This window comes from Alosa sapidissima, chromosome 4 (assembly GCF_018492685.1).
Source record: "Alosa sapidissima isolate fAloSap1 chromosome 4, fAloSap1.pri, whole genome shotgun sequence".
In the NCBI taxonomy this organism is placed as follows: domain Eukaryota; kingdom Metazoa; phylum Chordata; class Actinopteri; order Clupeiformes; family Clupeidae; genus Alosa; species Alosa sapidissima.
Genome location: NC_055960.1, coordinates 32,735,482 through 32,760,481, shown reverse-complemented (window position 1 = coordinate 32,760,481; position 25,000 = coordinate 32,735,482). Strand labels below are relative to the sequence as shown.

The following is a 25,000-nucleotide window of genomic DNA, read 5'->3' as shown; positions in this document are numbered from 1 at the left end:
TTTAATTCACATTACTGCCTGCCACTCATGATTAGGATGGAGTCAAATTACTCTTGGAAAAGTCCAACTCACTATTCAGGCCTATTTGTTTTCCTTAACTCTCCTTCTTGGTTAGGTTTCAGCTTTGTGTGCGCTATCAGGGATCTTTCACAGCATAGCATAGAATGTCCCATAAGCATTTGGCAGAGTGCCGGAATGTCACCATTTTTAACCTGTATACTCAAAAGTGCAGGGGGAGTTTATTTGTTAAACATACCTTGAGGGAAAAAAGGCAGGTGAATATTTGTATTGCTGCTTGCATTTTTGCAGCGTCTAAATGAGTTTCAAGATGAGTTTGCCACCACGGCTTCCCCTTTGACATTTCAGAGCTGCGTGGCCGTGCGGTGTGCAAACGTTGGGTTTACTGTAATCTTTTTTCATTTTTTTCTATTATTGATGTGTGGTTGGGTTGTAAACTGTTAAATGAGGTTCAGTGCATTTCCCGGTGCCATGCCATACTGGAAATGCTGTGGTGCTACCGCAAAATGACACTTAATATGAAACGATTACTTATAGTTACCTTGTAGCTCTGCCCGGATGCCAAATGATGCTGCCAAATTGCTTAAAATACAAAAGCTCACACATACATGTCACATGTTTGAGGTGAAAATGTTAAACACCAAAAAAGAACAGTACAAAATGTAGCAGGGTTGACAACGCAAAGGAAATGGCAGCAAAATAAATATGGGCTCTATGTAATGTACTGAGGCCTCTTCCACCTATTGAAAGAAAACATGGGCTAGATGAACATGGAGGCTGAGTTCTCATAACATGAACACTAAGGCTAAATTACAAGCATGCCCAGAGACCTTCTACGCTTTGAAGAGCCATAGACGTAAGGAATTTTAATTGTAAAGAAAACCTTAGAACTAATAATAGAAAAGGAAAAAAAAAAGTATCAGACCTTATGTGGACAAATGTTAAGCACACTCTATGATGGCAAGTTCTATAAGGGACTTTTGGTCTTGTAGGATAGAGAGCATTCTAGTTTTGGTGGAGCCTGACTGAAAATCAGATCCCGTCAAACCACAGAAGATAAATTGCCCTCACTGTTGGCAGAGATTGCCTTCTTTAAAAGGCATTTAAAGGGAGATGAATGTCTTGTCATATGTGCCTGTTTATGTATGGCTTTCCTTTTACAGTTTATCTCTTCAACCAAAGTCCTCAGTGATTTCACCTCATATATTGTCATTAGTGGGCCTTAAAATAGGCAGCGTAATATCATGGTGTTAAGGCATTTTGTAGTGAGAAGTTCTGTACTCAGAAATGAAAAGAGGAAACGAGAGGCAAAGCCTCCCTAAGTGTGTCGGGGACGGGGACGGGACTGCATTAACAGCAAAGTCAAATTAAAACCACTTTGAGTTTAGATAAAATGCAGACTGCAAATGTACCAGTTATGACCATTCTTTCCAAATCACCTTTTTCCACGGTTCAGTAATAGCTTTTCCTTGTACTTGTCCTGTCAAATCAACTCAAGCTTTTCTGAGATATTTTAGTGGTATTTTACAGTGAGTGGAGAAAATAGTTTCCCTGTATGCAGGCTGAAGACAGAAAAAAAAATCTGTGGAGGAAAAAAAAAAACATTGCAGGGAAAGAGCAAACTGAAGGCATCATAAAGTTGCATTAATTCAGCAGAATGTGAGAAGGAATGCGATAAAATATACAGAGAAATATACAGCGCTGTATATGAATTGCGTTATAATTATATGCCGTCGATGGCATTCATGAGAGATACTGTGGTTAAAGGAAACTCAATCTTTTGGATTGTCTTTTGTATGCCTGCATCATTAAGGTTGAATACATTTATGTTCATATGTAAATAAGAGAATTTATGTAGCCCAAAAGCATGCAAAAAAAGAAACAGCAGTGTAAAACTGACAATTCCTCTTTTGGCCATACAGAGGATAAAGTAATTGTGACCAATAGAATGACGCTGTCCAATAAACCTTTTGGCAGACGCCGCTCCCACTGCCTTAGTCTATTGCATATTTAACAGATTTGACTGCGGTCAGTACATATAACATAAAGCTTTTATCACTCTCCTTTCTCTGTGTTTTTCATGCGAAATCCATCCTGAGACTTAATCCAACATCCATCTGGAAGTGCATGCTAAATCAGACATCAAAAGCTCAAAAGCCTGGTTTCCACTCCCAGAAACGCTGTTCTTCAAGCTCCTCAATGCGTGTGCATAGACACCGAAGGCTGGCACAGCGCTGGGATGCCATGCCTGCAGGGCACCAGTTGGGGTTATGCTTTCATGGGCTTTTTTATTCCCTCTTTCCCTTCGCCCAGAAAACGCGGCGTTCAGCGAGCTCACATCTCTATGTAAGCGTCGGGATCGGTTCACATTGTGTGCTCATTGTGCCGCGCCAAAAGATGCTAACAGAAAGTGGCTGTGCGTCGCCATGTAAGGTTGTGATAATGGTTGAGAAAAAGAGATGGGATTATAAAACAGAACAGCTGGTCTATAAAGCCCGGACACAAAAAAACAACAAGCCCTGGGCTCATCGTAAGCCCATGCCGCCAGTCAGCGCTTTCATATTTATCTAGAAGTCACAGCGCTAGAGACACTAACAGATTGAAGGCATGAGGCTTGATATGCAACACCATACCACACACTGGCTTATGCGCCAGTCTCAGTTTGACCATATCTGTTTTTATGCTTACAAAGAATAAATCTGTTATTAACGGAGAACTAGTGGGGGTTGAGATTGTGGTATGTTAATAGTGAGTAATTCATGTACTCCATGTACCCCCCACCCCCCAGTTCTGATAAGATTCTCCACAGAGTATTACACTAGAATGACCATGCATTTACTGGAAGCGGAAAACCAGTGGGAACTACTCCATGTGTCAGCCACTTTGCATATTATAACTGCAGGGCAGCTGCCCCCATAAAGAGAGGTAAACAAGGAACATGCTGTTTACTGTCACAAGTATGTTTACTCTCTTTCTTTAAGCGTTCTTCTGTCCAGGCCACTAGGAGGGTGGGGTTCACCATAGGTACTTTTTGGTCATTTCTATGCGTGATAGAAAGATAGAAAGATAGAAACAACAATAGCAACAACAAAATCAGTATATCGTGGAACTTTCCTCAATTCTGACCATCGCAGTATAATTGAGATTAGGAATTATAAGCGATGTTGCTTCTGTTGAGGATGTGGTAACAACTTCTGACAAAGGGTTTTAGAAGGGCATTTCCCTCCGACACACTGCACACAGCCAAGCGACTGAGAGGGCCTCCAACACAACCTGACTACAGGAACTTTTTCTGTCAGACCCGCACCGACACCCCTGACATCCTGCGGACAGGCTCACACACACACACACACACACACACACACACATACAGTGTCCACGTGTATACATTAATACATTGTTGAAAATGTCACAGAGCGTTAAAGAGATCAGTTGGCTGTAGGACCATCAAAAGTGTTTGTTTCATATTTCAACATTAAGACAGAATGAGTGAGAGAGAAAGAGAGAGTGAGAGAGAGATTGAGAGTCAAGTCAAGTCACTTTTATTTATATAGCACATTTTTGTGTTTTGAGAGAGAGATAGAGAGAGAGAGAGAGTGGGAGTAATGAATGTACTACAAATTAATGAATTAATTAAAGACCGAATGACTGAATGAATGCCTTCAAGTTGACCCCAAGGTACAGATTATAACAGCAGGTGACTTCCAAAGCATTTTGCCAGGCATAATGTTAGCATACATATTAAACCTCTATGTGCTGTAAACTGTAAATATCCGCAGCTTGTATTAGGGTCTACCCATTGTGGATTACCACCTAATAGCTCATGGTTTGAAAGGGAAATTACTCCCCTGTCACACGCTCTCTCTCTTCACACACACACACACACACACACATACACACACACACACACACACACACACACACACACACACACACACACATACACACAACACGCACACAGACACACACACACATACACAAACACAAACTACCACTGTTGCTATGAAACAACGTTAGGTTGATTTGCATTATGTGTATTGGTTGCAGTGGCAGAACTAAATGCCTGTGACAACGTTTGCTGAGGCGCCAGCTGTCACACATTCATTGAGTTATTAAAGTAATCTTCTGTGATTAAAAATGCTAATTTCCCCTAAATCATTTGTGAGTTTACATTTTTTTTATTACGCAAATTAATTATATGGAAAATTGAAACAAGGGGTTGATGATTTAATCTTTTCCGCTTCTTGCCTCTGCCTCTGCTTTCAACAAACCTGATTTATTTTGGGATGCGGAATCCGATTACAGGTTACAAAAGAAACACAACAAGATGGCAGCGGCCTGGACGACGGCGGAGCTTTTCATGCGGCCGTGTCGCTCTCTCCAGTCTTAAAGCGCTTCTCTGCGCCGCATGCTCGCTTGCGCCGGAACTGCCAATTACAGCATATGAGCACCTTATGAGAACCGTATTCATTTCAGAACTTGGAAAAAAACACCGCCGATGATGTCACAGTGCTCCTTCACTGTTGTCCATTAGCGTGCCGTTGGCTAGTGCGCAGGCTCTAAACATAGAGGCCACATACAGTACATTTGCCAGATGATAAATTCATTCTTGCTGCATTCCTGACTTGAATGCTCTAAATCATGCATAGCATTGAAGCCATTGAGAGTAAATAGGGAATTCTTCTCTAACAACTGCCAGTGTATGTACTGTACTGTACTGTGGACTTGCATTCTGTACATAGTCACAGACCACACAGTGTCTTGCGCCCAGTGCACACTGCACAGCATCATTCTTATTCATGGCAGATATCTGATATATGGCCTGGTGTTGAGTCTGATGGTAAGCTCTGATAATACACAACTAAATCTGTGACAATCATCTGTCCTTTGCAGTGACCTTCCGCTATATTAAACTTCAGCAGCTCCAACCGCTAACAGTAGTTGTGCGAACAGATGAGATAATAATAATAATAATAATAATAATAATAATAAAAATAAGAACACCTCTGCACATTCAGTCATGAGGTAATGTTTTGTTATGATCGTAAAAGGCAGATGAGTGGGAATGAGAGGAGTAGAGATGGAGAGAGCTCAAATTTCATTCTGTTTGTGCAAATTACGTCTTTATCTTCTCGTGGAATAATGTTTTTCACACCCTTGGGGGAAAGCATTCAGAGCCAGCCACATCCATGGCTTAATTTTTGTATCTCAAAATGCAGTCCTTTACATTTACATTCATAATGCAGTCCTTTACATTTACATTCATAATGCAGTCCTTTACATTTACATTCATAATGCAGTCCTTTACATTTACATTCATAATGCAGTCCTTTACATTTACATTCATAATGCAGTCATAATGCAGTCATAATGCAGTCATAATGCAGTCCTTTACATTCGACTGGGCGTTATGCAGAAAATGGAGGGAAAATAGAGAGAATGAGAAAGAAAGAAATAGAGAGAGAGGGAGAGAGAGAGGACAAAAACGAAAAGCAGGGAAATCCCAGGATTTCATTGGAGTACTTAATGGTGGATCAATTCCAGTGTGAAGACCTGTATTTTACTTTTTTTCCATCCAGGGGTACATGGGTCTTTCTCTGTCCTGCACACGTCCATGGCTCTTGGACATGAGGGTCTCCTGTATTTAGGCAGAGACATGAATATAAAGTAAACGCTGTCCCTGGAAGCTCTGCAACTTATCACCAGATCTCCCTTAACATTTCTGCCCCGCAATCCTCTCAGGAAACTGGTGCCACAGCTCTGAAATCTCAGCAAATTAAGCCAGAGCAGCAGTGAGCTTGGATCAAATCCAGCAGGTCCCCCCCCCCCCACCCCTCCGTGTAGCGGTCAAATTAAATCTCCATCTCTTTTTTTTCACTTTTTTCTTTTTGCAAGGATAAGGTTTTTTTCTTTCCTTCTGCTTGTGCACAGCATAGGTGGAGGCATCTTTGTGTTTGTGTGTGTGTGTGTGTTTGTGTGTGTGTGTGTACGTGTACTGCAAGTGTATGACTGTGTGTGGGTGTGTATGTAGACTGTGTGCGTGCATGAGTGTGTAGTGTGGGTCTCTCTGTGTGTGTGTGTGTGTAGTGTGGGTCTGTGTGTGTGTGTATGTGTGTGTGTAGTGTGGGTCTCTGTGTGTGTGTGTATGTGTGTGTGTGTGTGTGTGTGTCTGTGTGTGTGTGTGTCTATCTCTGTGTGTCTGTGTCAAAAGTATTTTTCTTTCGATCAAATGTATGCAGTCATACTCCAGTGCCTGGGGCCCTCCAGATGTCCTAGACATAACAGACTCTTGTCAGCACAGAGTCTTGGCCCTAAATGGGTCACTCAGCCTGTATCACCCAGTGCACACAATGACCCCACTGTTCAGCTCATATTAAAACACGCCAGGTGGCTCTCTCACAAAGTCACAGCCAAATAAATAAAACACTCTTGCACCCGCACGCACGCACACACACACACACACACACACACACACACACACACACACACACACACACACACACACACACACACACACACACACACACACACACACACACAGAAACAGAGAGACAGGCTTTATATATAAAGATTAAATTGTGATTGTTGGTTGGGTTTTGAGGAAGTGGTAGTGTAGCATCATGTAACCTATAATCCTGATGTTGGGGTACTACAAATTATGCCTTTCCAAAAGCCTGTTCTCTGCCATCACAAAGAGGTTAGCTGATTTCAGGTTTCAAAACTAAAAAAATAAAGATAAAAAACATGGTTTAAGTAATTCCTCACCTATAATGCAGTTCTATCACATCAAACCTCATAAATAAATGAATATTTGTTCTTTTGATCTTTCCTCTCATACATTTTAACTGCATGCAAAAGACAGTAATAAAATGCAAGTAGTCCAATACATGCCGTCTGTCGAGTGTGTGTGTGTGTGTGTGTGTGTGTGTGTGTGTGTGTGTGCGTGTGTGCGTGTGTGTGTGTGTGTGTGTGTCAGTAGATGTAGGGGGAAGGGAGTGTGTGTGTATGAGGAGAGTGGGAGTGGGGGGGGGGGGGGGGGGGGTCAGAGCACTATGATCTATGATTTATGGTTTGATTACATTTCTCCATTTCTCTGTGGCTGAGAGGTTCCATACTAAAGAGCTTCCTAAATCACGTGAGGCCTTTTTCACATGCTCCACTGCAAAACCCCCTCCTCCTCACACCCACCTCATCCCCACCCAATCCCCATCCATTAGCATGGAGGGAGAAGAAAAAACTGATGAAGAGACAGAAAGGAGAACAGTTCTCTCTCACACACACACACACACACACATACACACACACACACACACGCTTCTATCACTCATTATCACTCATGCTCTCTTTCTTTCCTCTCTATGTGTACCTCCCTCCTTTTTCTCGAGCATGCATGAATATATGCATACACATCAAAACACACACACACACACACACACACACACACACACACACACACCATGCATGCATGCACACACTCACACATACACTTTGGCAGGCAGTCACCACATTTACCTTCAGGCCGAGTTTGAGAAAATAATATGTTATTCATTGATGCCTGGAGGGACCAGTGCTTTAGAGACTTCTTTCCCTTTATGTTCAGTGGAGGTTAGCACTATAGGCTAAGGTCAGCTCAGTGAACGTTCTTCTTGTTGCTTGTTATATTCATTCATTTATTTATTTATTTGTTTGTTTATTTAAATTATTTAATAACATACACATTCAACCAACCCTTCAGTGGTGCTGCTCCAAAGTGTAAAAATAGTCAGTGCACTTCCTACTGTACTGTCTGTGTCGGTCATGTGTTCTGTCAACTCTACTAATTTAGCAGACTAAAAAAAGAGCCCTGTTCTTGGTCAGGCCACTTTTACCCCTCTAGTCTAAAGCTATTTATTCTGTTCTCAGTAATCACCTAACAAGCCACCCTCATATCAAAAATGTGTGTGGAGATCAGTTTGTACGTGATTAGTAATCTTAACACCTGATTCAGAAACCTCCCATCTATTTGTGTGCTGCAGGTTAGAGGTCAAGTTTTCAACAGCTGCAGCAGAGCTACAGTACATGAGAGCCCACCGAATATACTAAATGTGCTTAGAGATTTGTAATGATTTACTGTAAGAAGTAAGATAAAAAGTAAAAATTACGAAACTCCTCAAAAGCGTTGCAGATTATTTATTTGATTATTTCTCACACCCTGTCAGAACCTGTTACCAGTCTCTGAATAGCTGACAAAAAGCGACCTCACCATTCAAAATGCTTTGAAATGAAATCCTTCACTATGACTCAATGAAGGTTTCAGAATGTATTATATCATGTATGAAAATAAAAAAATAAAAAACGTTTGAAAAGCACAACTTTTAGATTAGAATATAAAGGTTCTGGCAAAGGTTATAACCTGAAAGAGAGAGAGAGAGAGATAAAGAGAAAGAGAGAGAGAGAAATGGAATGAATAGAAGAAAGACAGAGAGGGAGAAATGTCAGTGGCTGAATGGCAGGAAGTGAGTGTGTTGCGAGGAAAAAGCTGCCACTGGTACTCTGAGAGACGGCAGAGTATAAATAGGGCAGTGGGCAAGAGGCAGGAAACTCGTGGACTGTGGCCTCTGCTAGGAATGTCTTCTGGAGCCTCTAGATAAGAGATTTAACTCTCTCCTGGCCGAAGAGCAGCACCTCACCCACGCACTTAATACCATCGGCCTCCGTGCCTCTACGCCATCCCTGTATGGAATAGGAGAATAGGACTCCTCCCATTAAGGTCTCATGGAGGTGGCATGGCCATGCCACTGTACCTGTCTCAGCAGGTGCAGAGGGCACGGGGCAGTGGTGACACGTCGCTAATTGTCCTAGCTGGTGGCAGACCAGGAGGTGATGACCACTGCGCGAGCCGGGGCCAGTGCTGTCTACTGTAAACTGAAGCACCTGTTGGGATATGTTGACCGGATTAAAGATGGCTCGGTTTCCCTGTGTACACAGATATGCACGAAAAAACAAAAGTATTTCTCACCAAAGCGTGACCTTGGGGGGTTCATGTGAGCATCCCAGCTATCGAGGCTCTCCACTAACAACAATGATAGAAGCCATCTGTTTGAACCACCCAAACAAGAACCAGTCATGTTTAGATATTATTACCAGTGCTCACATGTCAATTCGCTTTCCACAGACTATCCTGGAAACATGTGCAAAACCGTGCTTTAAAAATGCCTGTATGGGTCTTACGAGCAGTAAGAAACGTTCTCTGACACCAACTCACCCTCTGTGCTGTCTTATATAGCATGGATTGTTCTGGAAGCACCGCCAGTATGCGATGGTAGCTAGTGCAGGATGGTGGTGATGTGGAGAGAAGGCTTGACAGTATGCATCCTTATCTGAGATGCCCTGGGACAGTGTGGAGGATAAGAGAGGGTATTAGAGAAGTCTAAAGCCTCTACTCCTCTTCGCTCATGTGCTTCTCCATAACCGAGAACAGAGCAAGAGAGAGGGTCAGAGTGTTGGACACAGTCTGTCAGAAAGCTTAGATAGAAAAGAGAACAGGAGAGGAAGAGAGAGAGAGAGAGAGAGATTGATTAATTGACTGATTGATTAAAATTTGTTTTTGACAATGTACAAAAACAATTGAGTAAATAGATAAATAAACAAAATAGATAGAGATATAAAGTTGAGGTAAAGAAGAGAACAAGAGAGAGAGAGAGAGAGAAGGATAGAGAGGAAAGAGGGAGAGAGAGAGCATCTGTCAGAAAACTGAGGTAAAGAAGCTGACAGCGAATGACCTGAACATGTAGCCTCATCTTTCGCTTGCATTGCTCTGCCAATGAGCAGGTCTATTTCAGATTAGACCAGGAATAGTTCACCCCAAATGACTTTCGCCTCGCGCGGGGCAGATCAGATGAAATGTGACATATTGTATCATGCTCTATAGGAGGTTGTTTTCTTCACTTCGTTTTCGCACAGCCTGAATAATACACTTGAAGATTTCAGCTTCGCATCAAGCTCCTTTGCCCTGTTGCAAAGCATTGCCAATGTTTCTGATAAGAACCCCAGTGGTTCTCATAAATGTACTTTTTTTCACAAGACCTTCTTTTTGAAACCCAAAAACGGAAGAGAGTGAGTCCGAGGCGCATGCCAACGCCACCCTCCCCTCTGCTTGTCCATCTCTCCCTCTGCACTTCCCTTCATCGTTATCATGTATCACAACTCCTTGATTTCTCCTCCCATGTACTTGTGTGGTTCCTCCTCCGCCTGCCATGTTTGACTTGAGGTTCGTCAGTCGCCCCCCCCCCCCCTGTTTTTTTAACACCCTCTCTGACTCGCTGTCTCCCCACAGCGGACCTGTGCTCTCTCAGCACGGCATGTGTGGGGCGGGCATGCGGGCGAATGAGAAGATGAAGGCTGGGCAGGGCTGGGCTGCGCTGGACGGAGAGACGGCGTGGTGGTGTTGGTGCGGTGTGGTGTGCCAGTGTAATCGGGCCCTGTGGCATGCCATTACAGGGCTAATGAGGGCTGTCCACAGCCCAGAGAGGGGGGCGGGGGTGGGGGGGCAGAAGGCAGCCACTCTAACCAGCCCTGACAGACTCATTACAGGGCTGGCACTGAGCAGGGGAAAGCCCTCGCCTCCTCCTCCTCCTCCTCCTCCTCCTCCTCCTCCTCCTCTCCTCGGTGTTACACACTGCTCCACTCTTCTCCTCCTGTGCCATCCCCGGGCTTGGTGTCCATTTGGCCATGGCAGGCTCTTCTCCTTGTCCCCCTCTCTCTCTCTCCTGTATCTCTCTCCTCACTCCCCTCTCTCTCTCTCTCCTGTATCTCTCTCCTCACTCTCCCCTCTCTCTCTCTCTCTCTTGTCTCTCTCTCCTGTCTCTCTCTCCTCACTCCCCTCTCTCCCTCTCTCTCTCTCCTGTCTCTCTCTCCTCACTCCCCTCTCTCCCTGTCTCTAGCCTGTGCTCCTCACTGCTCCTCTCAATAAATAGCATTCAGTGAGGGTTTCTTTCCACATATCGGTAGTCAGGAGCCCTACATGCCTCCTCCTCAATGCAGACACTGAGGTGCAGATAGGGTAATTGTATCTGTTTCCTGCATTTTCACAATTTCCCATCTCTCTCTCTCTCTCTATCTCTCTCTGTCTCTCTCTCTCTCTCTCTCTCTCCCTCTCTCCTCTCTCTCTTAACCTCTCACTTCCACTTTCAGTCTCAATACAGAAATATAGTAATTACGCGTCAAGGCCACTGTATGTGGCACACCTGCCCTGCTTTCTTGGCGCATTGTCACCTCAATGTATAGACCACACCAGAGTCAGCCGCCACTCATTGGCACGTGGTGCAGAGACCTGTGTGTCTTGATCTTGATGCCGTTTGAGGCTGTGGAATACCTGAGCGCTGAGATCAGTCAAATGAGAGAGGAGCCCCCCCCCCCCCCCCCCCCCCGAAGAATAGAGATAGCTTGCTGTTTTTATGATGTTGATGTTTTAAGTAGGCTGTGGACACACACACCGAGTGAGGTACCTGATGTACTAGCACTGGACAGGCACCATGGGGAAACATACGCACACAAAAACAAACACCCACAGACACTAATGTACACACACACACACACACACACACACACACACACCTATGTACAATGTAATGATAAAGTGGCTTGTTTCAGCTGGGACTTCCCCCCAGCAGACAGAAAAGTAAACAGCACATTACCGGCTAATTTAGCTGCCAGCTCCCCTGACCAATCAAGTCACAGCAGTGCAGCACAGTGAACAAAAAGAAAAGCGAGAGACGGAGAGAGAGAGAGAGAGAGAGGGGGGAGAGAGAGGGGGGGGGGAGAGGGGGAGAGAGAGAGAGAGAGAGAGAGAGAGAGAGAGAGGAGAGAGAGGGGGGGAGAGAGAGAGAGAGAGAGGGGAGAGAGAGGGGGGGAGAGAGCTGTGAACAAGTGCAGCAAACATGTGAAGGTTAGGAGAGAGAGAGAGAGAGAGAGAGAGGAGAGAGAGAGAGAGAGAGAGAGAGGAGAGAGAGGAGAGAGAGAGAGAGAGGAGGAGAGAACAATGGTGGGGTGGGCGCGGCCAATGAAAGCAGCAGAGCAGGACGGCATGGTGGCGATGCTTATCACTGGCTGAGGTTAGCTATGGGGAGGAGGTTAGCTATGGAGAAGGTTAGCTATGGGAGAAGTTGACCATGCTGTCCCGGGTAAGAAGAAAACCAAACAGTGGCAAAATGTTTCTTGCTTGATCTGAACCAACAGGAACCTTTAACAGTATAGTCCCCCCCCCCCCCCTCTCTCTCTCTCTCTCTCTCTCTCTCTCTCTCTCTTTTGCTCTCTCAAATTCTCAATTTAATTCAATATGCTTTATTGGCTTTTAAAGGGCCAAGTCATAGAATATAGATTGATAAAAACATATCAGTACATTGAATATCCAAATCTCTATGTCTCCCTAGATCCCCTATGGATCCATAGATTAACCATATTCTTAGCTGGGCCCAGAGGCTTGTAATGGGTGAGGTGTGTTAGTGTCTTACAGCATGGCTGAACACACACACACACACACGCGCGCGCGCGCGCACACACACAGACACAAACACGCACGCACACGCACACACACACGCGCGCGCACACGCACGCACGCACCACACACACACACACACAGCCTGCTCAGGGCAGGTGTTGGAGGAGGCCACTAACAGCCACCATGTGGGCCGCACTGCTGCATTGTCAGTGGGGACAATGGCTCTCTTCTTGGCTCGCCTTACCTTTTCACATTTCAGTCAGTTTAACCCCCGCAGATACACACACTGCCACACACCACCACGTGATGAGCCAGGCAGGCAGGACACAGATGGACACGCGCCTCTGTAGTGCCACTAGGTGTTGTTGTTGTTGTTGTCGTCTTGATGAGGGCAGTTGTAGTGGGGCCAGTGGAGTGCGTCAGTGTCACGGGTGCCGTGCGTTGCGTTGCGTTGTGTTGTGTTTTGTTTGTGTAGTACAGTCAGTGAGGCGAGGCCCTTTCGCCAGCTGTCGGAGTAAAGTTACCTGTAACACAAGCTGTCTGGCCATGTATCGTTTACACAGATCTACCATTAATGACGCATAGCCCTGTGTGTGTGTGTGCGTGTCTGTGTGTGGTGTGTGTGTGTGTGTGTGTGTGTGTTTACATATGAGAGGGTGTTTGACTTTAATATGCCTGTGTGTGTGTGTGTGTGTGTGTGCTTGTGTTTGCTTAATTGCATATGCGGCCCTTATGTGCTAGTGCATCTGACTGTGTGTGTGTGTGTGTGTGTGTGTGTGTGTCTGTGTGTGTCTGTTTGTGTGTGTGTGTGTGTGTGTGTGTGTGTGTGTGTCTGTGAGTGTATGTGTATGTACATGTGTTGCATTTGTGTGGGAGTGCACAATTCACTGTGGCCGTAAAAGCATACATACTATGGGAATGCATATGTGGTGGGGTCTGTGCATTTGTGTGTGTGTGTGTGTGTGTGTGTGTGTGTGTGTGTGTGTGTGTGTGTGTGTGTGTGTGTGTTTGAGTGTTTGAGTATTTGAATGCAGTTCAGAATGTGTGTCTTGATGGCATTCTTGTGAGGAGAGAGAGGAATGGACAGCATGCGTGGGGCTCCACCAATGAAAGGAATGCCAGACGTGGATGTGCTCAGAGCAGAGCACTGCTCAAAGCCCTCGCCTCGCACATAAAGGGCCCTCTTATAGTCCCAGCCCAGCTCTGCCTCATATACATTTCCTGCATGTCTTTGGATCTGTGTGTGTGTGTGTGTGTGTTTGTGTGTGTGTGTGTGTGAGTGTGTGTGTGTGTGTGTACGACGTGTACGTGTAGATGTATGTGTGTGTGTGTGAGTGTGTATGTGTGTACGACGTGTATATGTATGTGTACGTGTACGTGTACGCGCGCGCGCGTGTGTGTGTGTGTGTGTGTGTGGTGTGTGTGTGTGTGTGTGTGTGTGTGTGTGTGGTGTGTGTGTGTGTGTGTGTGTGTGTGTGTGATTGTATGTGTGTGTGGGTTGGTGTGGGTTTGAAACTGTATTTTCAAGTTGCTCAAAAGCCATCTTCTCTTCAGTGCCTGCAGAGTAAACTCTCAGCTCCCTCTCACAGTTTCAGCTCCCTCCTGTGGTATCTGTCCAACTATTTGAGGGCTAATATGACTACCCCAAATGATATGTTGCCCTTTGGAGACCACAGGCACAGATCAGTGAGTTTCATTATTGCATAAACACCCTTGCCTTTTGTCATCTGTGCGGTCTGCATGTGTGACATCCCCACTGTGAGAGAGAAAGCGAGACCCATGCTCACTGTGGTTCAGTGGAAATAAAACAATGACGATGTGTCGATTCTTATGGATCAGAGTCTTGGCTCTGGTGGCGGCTGTGATGGGGTTGTAAAGCCCAAGACATATTGCATGCAAAAGGAGCATGCGAAAGACAACAGAGCCGTTGGGATGACCTTTTCAATCTCTCCCCAGCTTCTGTGCGTTCTGTGAAACTAGCGTTTGTGGTTTTGAAGACTCATACTTTCCCTTGAGTTAGCTGAGGCCGTTTTTTTTTCTGTTGTTGTGTTTTTTTTGTCATCTTCTTCTTCATCATCTTCTTCTTCATCATCTTCTTCTTCTTCTTCTTCTTCTTCATCATCATCTTCTTCTTCTTCTTCTTCTTCATCATCTTCATCATCATCTTCTTCTTCATCATCATCTTCTTCTTCATCATCTTCTTCTTCTTCTTCTTCTTCTTCTTCATCATCATCTTCATCATCATCTTCTTCTTCTTCATCTTCTTCTTCTTCTCTGGCCCTGGTGGGTGAAAGTTGGGTTTGAATTGGTGGATGCTGCTGCTGTACAGGAGAGGGTGCTGGGTAATGTCCCTGGCTTATATAATCGCATTAGTCAGAGGGCAAACATGAACCTGCCAGATTCTGCAACACTCTCTATGGTATTGTTAAAGGGCTTATATTTAGAGTGATAAATCCTAGGTAGAGCATTCTGATTTGCGCGCGCCTGCACACACACACACACACACACACACACACACACACACACACACACACACACACATTTGCAAACACAAATACACAGAGGTATGTTGAGACACACACACACAAACTGACACTCATACAAAAGCTGGCGCAGGCTCAGAGGCGAAACCAATTTCAAAATTTCAAACCAGAAAGTGTGTTTGGAGAATCACCTCAAACTGCAGCCCTTTCACCTCTGCATGCTTAACTGTACATGGCAGGGTGAACAAACAGAGAGAGAGAGAGAGAGAGAGAGAGAGAGAGAGAGAGAGAGAGAGAGAGAGAGAGAGAAGGAAGATAGTATAGAATAAGCAAACCCAGATCGCGTCCAGGTGTAGATACCTGAAATGGCGCAGTCCTATAATTATCACCTCAACCACACAGCCACAGATGACGCTAATGATCATTGGGGGGTTTGTGTGCATCTGTGTGAAATGTGATATTTCTAATGAGGTCACACAAATAGTCTTCCTGCCTGCATTGTCTCTGTGTGTGTGTGTGTGTGTGTGTGTGAGAGAGAGAGTGTTTGTGTATGATCACCACACAATGTTGCCACCTGTCATGCCGTGAACCCTCTGCTGACACATAGGCATAGGGCTTGACCAGTCTCCAGGGACTGTGTTTGTGTGTGTATGTGTGTGTGTGTGTGTGTGTGTGTGTGTGTGTGTGTGTTTGTGTGTGTGTGTGTGTGTGTGTGTGTGTGTGTGTTGTGTTTGTGTTTGTGTGTGTGTGTGTGTGTGTGTGTGTGTGTGTGTGTGTGTGTGTGTGTGTGTGTTTGTGTGTGTGTGTGTGTGTGGGGGGGAGGGGCTGCATTTCTGTGTAAGCCATGTATATGTATGTGTCACTTTCACTGATGTGTTTTCACATACTTATGTCTTGGAGTATTTTATCCCTGTGCCCATGCATAAATGTCTACTGAAAATTAGCCTTGCCTCTCTCTCTCTCTCTCTCTCCCTCTGTGTGTGTTTACATGTCTCCCATAGTTTCGGTGTGTGTTGATCTCAGTGTCAGCAGCGACAGTAATTTACGGTGTCGTACAACACGAGACATCTGCTGTGGAAAATACACTCCATGAGCTCACAGCGCTGGGCCCCGCTGGCTAAAGCTGCTGCCACCGCGGCCTGTCGCCAGTTGTAAGCCCCGCGGCTGCTGCCACACTAAAAATGGCCGCTGCATCACACCAGGTATATAATAGGGATTAAATGGCCAGAAGAGGCTGCAAGGGGCCTGGACGGACGAAGTGCTAATGTTCGTTTTTACTGCTGACACATTTCAGAGCACTGAAGGCCTTAGGGTGAGAAAGCAAAAGTATTGTAAATATAGTGCTCCGTATACCAACTGGAGTGAGTATATTGCGGCATGCAGTAACAAGTAGACGTACACGGTTAACGTCATATTACTGTGATGTCTGAGGAACAATTTACAGTTTAAAACTTCAGTGAGTTCTGAGCCAGCCCTCTATTCTATGTAATATGTCCTAATACATATTTTGTTAATACATCATTTTGTTTTCTGGGATAAGGGATAAAATGTGCAAAGCTTACTTAATGTAGTTTTGGTTTATCTTTTTAAAAGATTATTCAGGAGCAAAGAAAAAAATAATTCGCTCTTTGTGATAAAGGCTGACTGTAAATGCCATCTGTGCCCTAACCAAATCTCAGTAGTCTTTATTTAGACAATAGACAGTCCCTTCTGAAAGTGGCTGAATTAGAGTTGTTATGACTTGTTATGTCCCCACATGTTTTAATTCTTTTTTTGAAAGAGAAGATTTGCAGAGCCGTCCCTTAACAATGCAGAGAGATGGGGGGAGCCTTTGAATAGCGAACATTGCAATGATTCAGACAAAAACAGATGGTTGTTAAGAGATTGGTTTTAGGTTTAGAAAAAAATAAAATGTTCTTTTTAAAAAACAGCCCGTGCAAACTATAGATTATTTTTTTCTAATGTGGAATTTTATTGTGGCAGAGCCTCCACAGTAATCCCTCAAAACAATTTGAGAGAATAGGGAGAACAAACGGAGTGAGACTCGTCATGTGTCAGTGCCGCGACTTTGACATCTGAATGTCGAGGAATCGAGTTCCTCCCCTTTGCCAAGTAATCCCAGTGAAAGTGCGCCAAAACTTTTGCAGCAGCAACACTTAGTCCTCCACATTAGTAAACGATGTGTCATTTTAGTTGTTTATGTGTGTGTGTGTGTGTGTGTGTGTGTGTGTGTGTGTGTGTGTTTTTGTGTGTGTGTGTGTGTGTGTGTTTGTGTGTGTGTGTGTGTGTGTGTGTGTTTGTTTTGTTATTTGTTTCACTGTTACGGTGTCTGTCAGAGAACAACTGTTAATTACACAAAGTGCCGCCTGCCGCTAACCACAAGCATCACAGCCGTGGCCCAGTAGGAGTGTTATGTCACATCTTTCCGTGCCACAGTCTCTGCGCCCGTTTCTTACCTTCGGCCCAGTCGAAAAGCCCACGCGCGTCAGCGCAGGCCGAGGTGTCAGTATGCTTCTGTAAATCAAGACACTGAGGTGTTCGCACATCCGTCATAATGAACATTTCCGTCGATTAGCCATGAGCGAACTTGCTCATTGTTTGAGATCACTGCTCCTGCATGCCTCAAAGCAATGCAAAATGAGTGTGTGTGTGACTGTATTAATCACATGGTGGGAGTAGAGGCACAGGGGTGCTAATGATCCCAGACAGCATCAAAAGTGGTGTAAGGGGACGTCAGCTCAGACTGGACATGGTGGCTCTCTTTAGGCCGGGTCAGGGCTCGGTTGAGAGCAGGCTGGGTATTTTTCTCCCCCCCGCTGGCACTGGACCACAGCAGCAGTAGCAAGGTTGAGAGCTTGGAGTGAGGTCTGCCTGGTGTGATCCACTGCGGCTGGGCTGATTTGGGTCGGGGTGGGTGGGGTGGCGTGGTGGGAGAACTTTTGTGATGTGCTTTAAATTAAGGCCTTGCATAACACAATTGTCTTTTATTTTTCGCTCTGTTGACAGTATTTCTGACAGGTCTGTGAGAACTGCTGAACTCAGCTCGATCCCCGGTGCCATGTGTATCTAGCTAACACCACACTCACTCTCTTTCTCTTTTCACACACACACACACACACACACACACACACACACACACACACACACACACACACATACAGCAGAGAAAGAGTGAGGATGGCACACACACACACACACACACACACACACACACACACACACACACACACACACACACACACACACACACACACACACACTGAAGTTCACACATTCACACAGACACACATTCTCACACATCCTATACATGCACACATACACACTCACACACTCAAATCAAACCATACATACTAATACACAACACCATGCTGCTATGGAAAGGCATGCACATCCAGTTTTCCACATCCAATAAGAATCTACCAGCAAATGAAAGAGTATCTAGATGAAGCTCCTCCCATTTTATGTCTCTCTTTTTCATCTCTTTCTCTCTCTTACTCTATCCATCCATCTCTCTCTTCTTTTTTTTTCTCTCTGTCAAAGGGCGTAGACCAACATAATGAAAAAATGTGTAGACCGCAGAAGCTAAGATATCATTTGGACTCGATCCAAAGACTTTGTTGTTTTTTTTTCCATTGCCTTCTGGGAACACACTGTACAGCACTGTACCGCCTTTGCCTTGAATAGCAAACAAATCAGTCTTAGATGACTATGACGTTGTACAGATTGCAGCGGGGGGTAGGGGGGGGGGGGGTCCGTAGAGCCTGATTAATATGGAGAGGCCCATCTTTGGGCCGCTTAATCAGGGGAACAGACTGTCTGAAATAAAGGCTAACTAACCCAGAAACGCAGCTGTTTTTCACCAAAGTCCAGGCCAGCCACAGTCATTACCCAGTCTTCTCAGTACAAAGATCCGGACTGACAAAGTGAAAATGCACAGCATATTGAATGCACAGTAGTTTCGCAACAGCAGCCCTGAGAAAACAAATTCCGCTAGCGCAGGCCTCAGTCATTTGCCTTTCACTCTAATAACATTTGCATCAACGATTCAATATTAATGCCTTGTGCGCAGAGGCACAAGTATGGACGTACACGTGCACAGTCATGCATATTCTCACATTTTTTTTTATTGTGCGCACATTCACACGTACACACACACACACATTTGTCGAGGGAAAGTGCAAGGTGATTTGCATGCTGCAAAAAAATGTGCTGGGCCCTTGCGCAGGCCTCAGAGGGGCGAAGGCTCAGCGAACTGCATACGTCACTGGATAATTAGAGGAGCCAAGGGCAGCGCACGTGTAGGGGGGACAGAGGTGCACAGAGAGGGGAATGGAGTATGCGGAATACAGGACATTTGGATAAAAGTGAATGCAGTATCAAACGGGAGAAAAAGAGAGAGAGAGAGAGAGAAAGAGAGAGAGAGGGGGGGTCATCATGAGCCGCAGTATTGAATTGCAGGTGTACACTTCAGCCCCCCCCCCCCCCCCCTCTTCCATGTTCACTGTGTTATCCTAATTAGAATTACAGCCCCCACCACCCCCTCTACCCCAGCCCAGAGAACGGGAGAAATTACATTTCCGTCATTTGCATAATGAGAGCCAAGTGAATCTGGAAAACACCAGTGAAAGGACGAGAAGCACCAATCGCAGCAGAGGAGGGGCGGAGCTAGCTGAATGTGAGGGCGACAACACAAAAAACTGAAGCATGATAGACAGGACCCGTTTGTGTACATTTTATCCACAAGATTAACGGTGCATGTTTTCAGCGGTGTGGTATTACCTGAAATCAAATACGGTCGCGGTACTGTAAACGGTTAGCCGGCTTGTTCTGTAGCCCTGCTGCTGTCAACACTGCTACAGAGCTCTCTTCTCACCTCCTCCCTGCTCAACATTCTGTGCATTTTCAGAGATTCTAGATTTCTCTTAAAAGACTCGCTGTGGCCATCAAAAACCACATGGCCATGACAAGAGCCCCTCCCCTCCCCCCCCCCCAGTCTGTGGAGAAGAGGTTTTTGAGGGCTGAACATTTGAAAACAGAGGAGAAGCCATCGGGGCCTCAGTTACACCTCGATTCTTCCCCTTGTGCACGGCATGCAGATTGGTAACGTCCAGAGAGGCAGCCTGTGTTGAAGGTGTCACACCACAGTGCGAGTTTCACAATGATATCATTGTAGTTAGCGGAGGAGAGATGGCTGTGAACGATACTGTATGTGTTAGCCACCTACAGGCACACTTTAAGTTGGCAACCTGAAATGCTAAGAGAAGAGCTTAGCTTAGCCTCTGAGGGCTGCATTGTGTCTCATTATGCACACATGCTAACAGGAGAGGCCAAAAGCCTCAGTGGATGGCTCCTGAATGTATGTTCAGACACAGATACATCCCCAGTATGCTACGCTACATGCCACACTGTCCTCAGTGCATATTTGCAGCACAAGGATCATGTTTACATTACCACAGGTCAGGCTAATTTATCACGCCATTTCAGGCCTTCAGCAGAAACCACAATGAGGTGATGTCAGGCCCTTTTTCCCTTACACACACACACACACACACACACACACACACACACACACACACACACACACCACACACACACACACACACACACACACACACACACATACTCTTTTATACACCCACTCTCTCACACACACACACACACACACACACACACACACACACACACACACACACACTCTTTTATACACCCACTCTCACACACGCCCACACACAGACACACACACACAATCCCCCACACACCACTAACAGAAGCATGGCAGGGGTGGCTGAATCAATGCCAAGCCTTCCTGCTCTCTCACTCTCAAGCCACCCCAAGTATTTATACCCTCCTTTCAGTTTCTGCACAGAACCATACACCACCTCAACATCACTGCACACATCTGGGAATAGTAGAACAGACTAAGACGTGAAATATGTTCTGTGCGATTGCTGTTACATACACAGAGATATAGGATCACCCCTTTACTGTTTTTTTTTTTTTTTAGATGATTAATTTAGCCGTTTATCAATTTGTACTCAGGTTGCTTTTTCTGGTCCCATCTCCCGGTTTCGTATCAGCTGTCTGTGCCAGTTGGACTGAAGAAGGCAGGAAGACATTTAGCAGCATGCAGCGAGAGTGCCTGTACAGCACTGTATGCATATAAGCCAGTCCGTTTGCCAGGTATTTTTCTGTCAGTTATTTTAACTATGCCAGTTTCCCCAGTTTGGAATTTGCATGTTAATGCGTCTGCAGCCTGAGCAGCTGGTGTGCAGCATTAAAGTCAGGGGCTGACGTGCGTCTCTGTCTGATGTGAAAGGGTGGGTCTTATTCTGCAGAATACATGGAGGTTTTTATGGCCGGCAAGCACATAAAGGAATGTACTGTGCGTTCTTTATCACACATGCATATCAACGCCTTCTGTGTGTGTGTGTGTGTGTGTGTGCATGTGTGTGTGTGTGTGTGTGTGTGTGTGTGTGTGTGTGTGTGTGTGTGTGTGTGTGTGTGTGTTACAGACCTATCCTGATATACAGAGGAGGTTCAGTTTGAGATTGATTTGCCCAGATTAGATTGGCTCAGAGGATGCTGGCAGGATGGGCTGGTGAGACGCCATTGGTGCAGCTATGATCGCTAAGCTGCCACAAGAGAGATCCTATTGGCTGGAGCACATTTTTCTCACACCGTTGTTAAATTTATCTCACTGCATAGCTATCTGGAACCTTGCCCACAGAATGGGATTGTGTGTGTATCCATGTGTGTGCATGTGTGTTTGCCTGTGTGTTTGTGTGTGTGTGTGTGTGTGTGTGTGTGTGTGCGTGCATACGTGTGTGCATGTGTATACTTGCTTTTTTGTCCATATTTGCTCAAGGAAAACGTAAAAAAGTCACAGAAAGATGAAGGATGATATGTGAAAAGTATGCAAGAGTTAGCACACACTGCACCTGACTGCTCTCTATATGGTTAGACAGTCCCCCACAGCAGCCTATATGGAGCCCAGCCTCCACCAACACACAGATAATCCCCACGTCAGATAGCTACAGAAGTACTGTAAGTGCTATAAATATGTACATAATTATATAAACACCCCCCACCCCCTCCCCACATTTCTCATGATATGGCTGTCTTTGTACTGAACCTTGACACCACATCTTAACCAACACACTCTCACTATTAGTAGCGGGGCAAGTGCAGTGAAATGTGGCTAACACTTGGGCCCATGTTTTGGTAACAGGGACCAAAAAAAGTACCCCCCCCCCCCGCCCCAACCCCCTTTCAATTGCAAACAGGCTCTGTAGCTTCACTCTGCGCTCTGTAACTTCAGGCCATTGGGTTGGTGCCACCACACTTTAGTTTGGAAACTGTCGCCAATGCCACATGTGAGAACTCCCCTTTACTGGAACTAATCATCGTAAGTCACATAAAAACAAAAAACAAAGAATGAGTTTGAAACAGCACCCAGACAGACACAACAAGAGTGGGAGTCGGTGATACTGGGGGCCGACAAAGTGAAAAACGAAGTCCCGCGTTTTGAGTAATATTCCAATCGTAGAGTTGAACGAAACAGTTTAATTGTGGTGGTGTGTCTCTTATTATGGCTCATGTTGGGTGGGGTTCCCCTTTGATAGAAAGAGAGAGAAGCTGCTGAGAGAAACAGAGAGAGAGAGAGTGACAGTGAGATAGACAGATAGATAGAGAGAGGGAGGGAGGGAGAGAGAGAGAGAGAGAGGGAGGGAGAGGCAGAGGGGAGGCCCTCAAAGTAGCGTAGATGTCTCAGGAGATGCCAAGAGCCATACACAGCGTGGATGTCCCAGCAGGCCAAGTTGTTGAAGCGTGTGGCACACACACACACACACACACACACACGCGCGGCTGCGGGCGCCCAAACGGGGTGTGAATCATTACTTCCCAGGACTTCCCGAGGTTTCCCAGCCAGCACTGCCAGCTCCCCCACAGCTCCTGTTTTTCCAAACACATGTTGGGAAGCCGGGCTGGAATACACACAGCCAACTCGCACGCTCCACTTCCAAAAGAGGGAAATGCGCCGCTGCGGACGTATTTGCATGCACAAGGATCTATCTCATCTATCTGTGTAAATGTTTTTCGTGTCACGTTGATGTTTTGTACTTGTGTGGTTGATTTGTGCACATGGCCGTTATAACTGCTATTTCTGCTGCTGTGTTATGGGGGCCTGCCAAGCTGATTCACAGCCGACCGACAGATCTCTGTTTCGAGACAAAAGTTTGTCAGAAAACTTGTCGATTCCCCTGAGACTGAAGTATCGTTCCTATTTTCGTTCCTCCCTCTTTCTCTCTCCATCTCCTCTGTCTCTCCCTCACTTTTCTCTGTTCCTTCCACTCGTCTCTCGCTTCTGTCTTATCATCCCTACCTCTTCATGACCCCTCTCTTTCTCTCTCTCTCTCTCTCTTTCTCATTGTCTGTCTTTTTTCTCTCTGTCTTTATCATCCTCTCCCCATGGTATCCTCTCTCTCTCTCTCTCTCTCTCTCTCTCTCTCTCCCTGTCTCCTCTCCCTCTACAGAGCAGATACGGTGCGGGAGATCGTGGTGTTCGGCTCTACGCCGGCTTGCCTGTGAGGCCCAACCCTGACGGGAAAAGGCTGCCCTCTGCAGGGGTGAGAAAAATCCCTCCTTCCTTCCTTTCTCGTCGTTTGTTCGCTCCTTCTCCTTTTCTCTTCTCTTTCTCTCTCTCTCTCTCTCTCTCTCTGTCCTTCTTTCTCCTCCCCCCTGGTACAGTAAACTCCCACGAGTGTCCTGTGCAGGCCTCCGTTAGAGCGTCTGTGTGTAGCTGACCCGGTGGTTTTGCGGTGGCGCTCGCTGTCCTGGCAGGAGACTGTGGTTCACACCCCAAACTCCCACCCCTCCAACACACACACACACACACACACAGACACACACACACACACACACACACACACACACACACACACACACACACACACACACACACACCCTGTCAATGATTGAGTGACAGATAATGGCTCTTCACAGACACTGGGACTCCCCATGGAGTGCCACTCGGCGGCCGGGCCGGCGGTTTGACCTCGGCTCAGTCCCGCGCTCCTCGCGGCTCAGCGAGACGATGTGAGAGGGCAGGAGCCGGAGCAGTGACTCTGGCTTCATTTGGGTGGGCGGGGCGTGTGCGGTGTGTGTGTGTGTGTGTGTGTTGAACTGTGTTTAAGCCGCTACTTTAGAAACCGATGCGCTTCTCTTGGGAACAGCAGTCTTCGCCATTCACAAAAAAAAGGCCACATGAACCACATGAACAGGGACGGTGCTGCTTAGCAATAGTCCCCAGGGGAGAGAGATAGGGAAAGAGGGAGTGAAAGAGAAAGAAAGAGAATGAGAGAGAGAGAAAAAGAGACAGGAAGAATGGCGTCTCTTAATTCACCTTATCTCCACGTGAAAAATTACGATTTACCAAAGGCTTGTTTGGCGCATCTCTGCTAGCGGTATAATTGAACCATCCTTTCAGTACCAAGAGCTGGCCTGCCTATCAGTGGAAGCAGGCAGTGCTTTTGAACAAGGGGTTTCAGTTGAGTCTGCCTCAGCCATTTCCAACTCCTCACAGTGTACACACACATCATGGAGCCATTTTGGTAGCATCTGAATTGACCGTTGGCATCCATTTTGAATGTAAGTTAGACTTATGATGAATTCTCCGCGGTGGAGAGGTGAAATCCTGAAGCACATCATCAACATCGGCAATAATGGAGGGAACGAAAGCCCTGCTCTCAAAGGTTTTCTCCAACCGCCGAAATGAGAGTGTTTGCAGAGCACATTATAGCCTAATGCGTCATTAGCACAATGTCTTTGCCTGACATTGACACAGTGCTGTGGAGTTTACTTTCAACAATCACTCTCCCTGCAGAGAGTAGGGATCTTACAGTATATATATATATATATATATATATATATATATATATATATATTCTCTCTCTCTCTATCTCTATATCTATCTATCTATCTCTCTCTATATATATATATATACGACCAGGAGAAAATTGAG

General features: G+C 45.7%; 1 protein-coding gene across 7 annotated transcripts in view; it reads left to right on the top strand.

Moving 5' to 3' along the window:
• The window catches only part of tox2 (TOX high mobility group box family member 2), a 103,949-nt gene that overhangs the window by 13,139 nt on the left and 65,810 nt on the right, over nucleotides 1-25,000 (top strand). For 4 of the 7 annotated variants that reach the window (XM_042090120.1, XM_042090122.1, XM_042090124.1 and 1 more), the window contains exon 2: nucleotides 23,514-23,606. The exons of the other annotated variants lie outside the window; for them this stretch is intronic. In XM_042090120.1, the coding sequence (XP_041946054.1) occupies nucleotides 23,514-23,606 (93 nt within the window). The remainder of the gene's footprint in view (nucleotides 1-23,513; nucleotides 23,607-25,000) is intronic. 7 annotated transcript variants of the gene reach the window in all.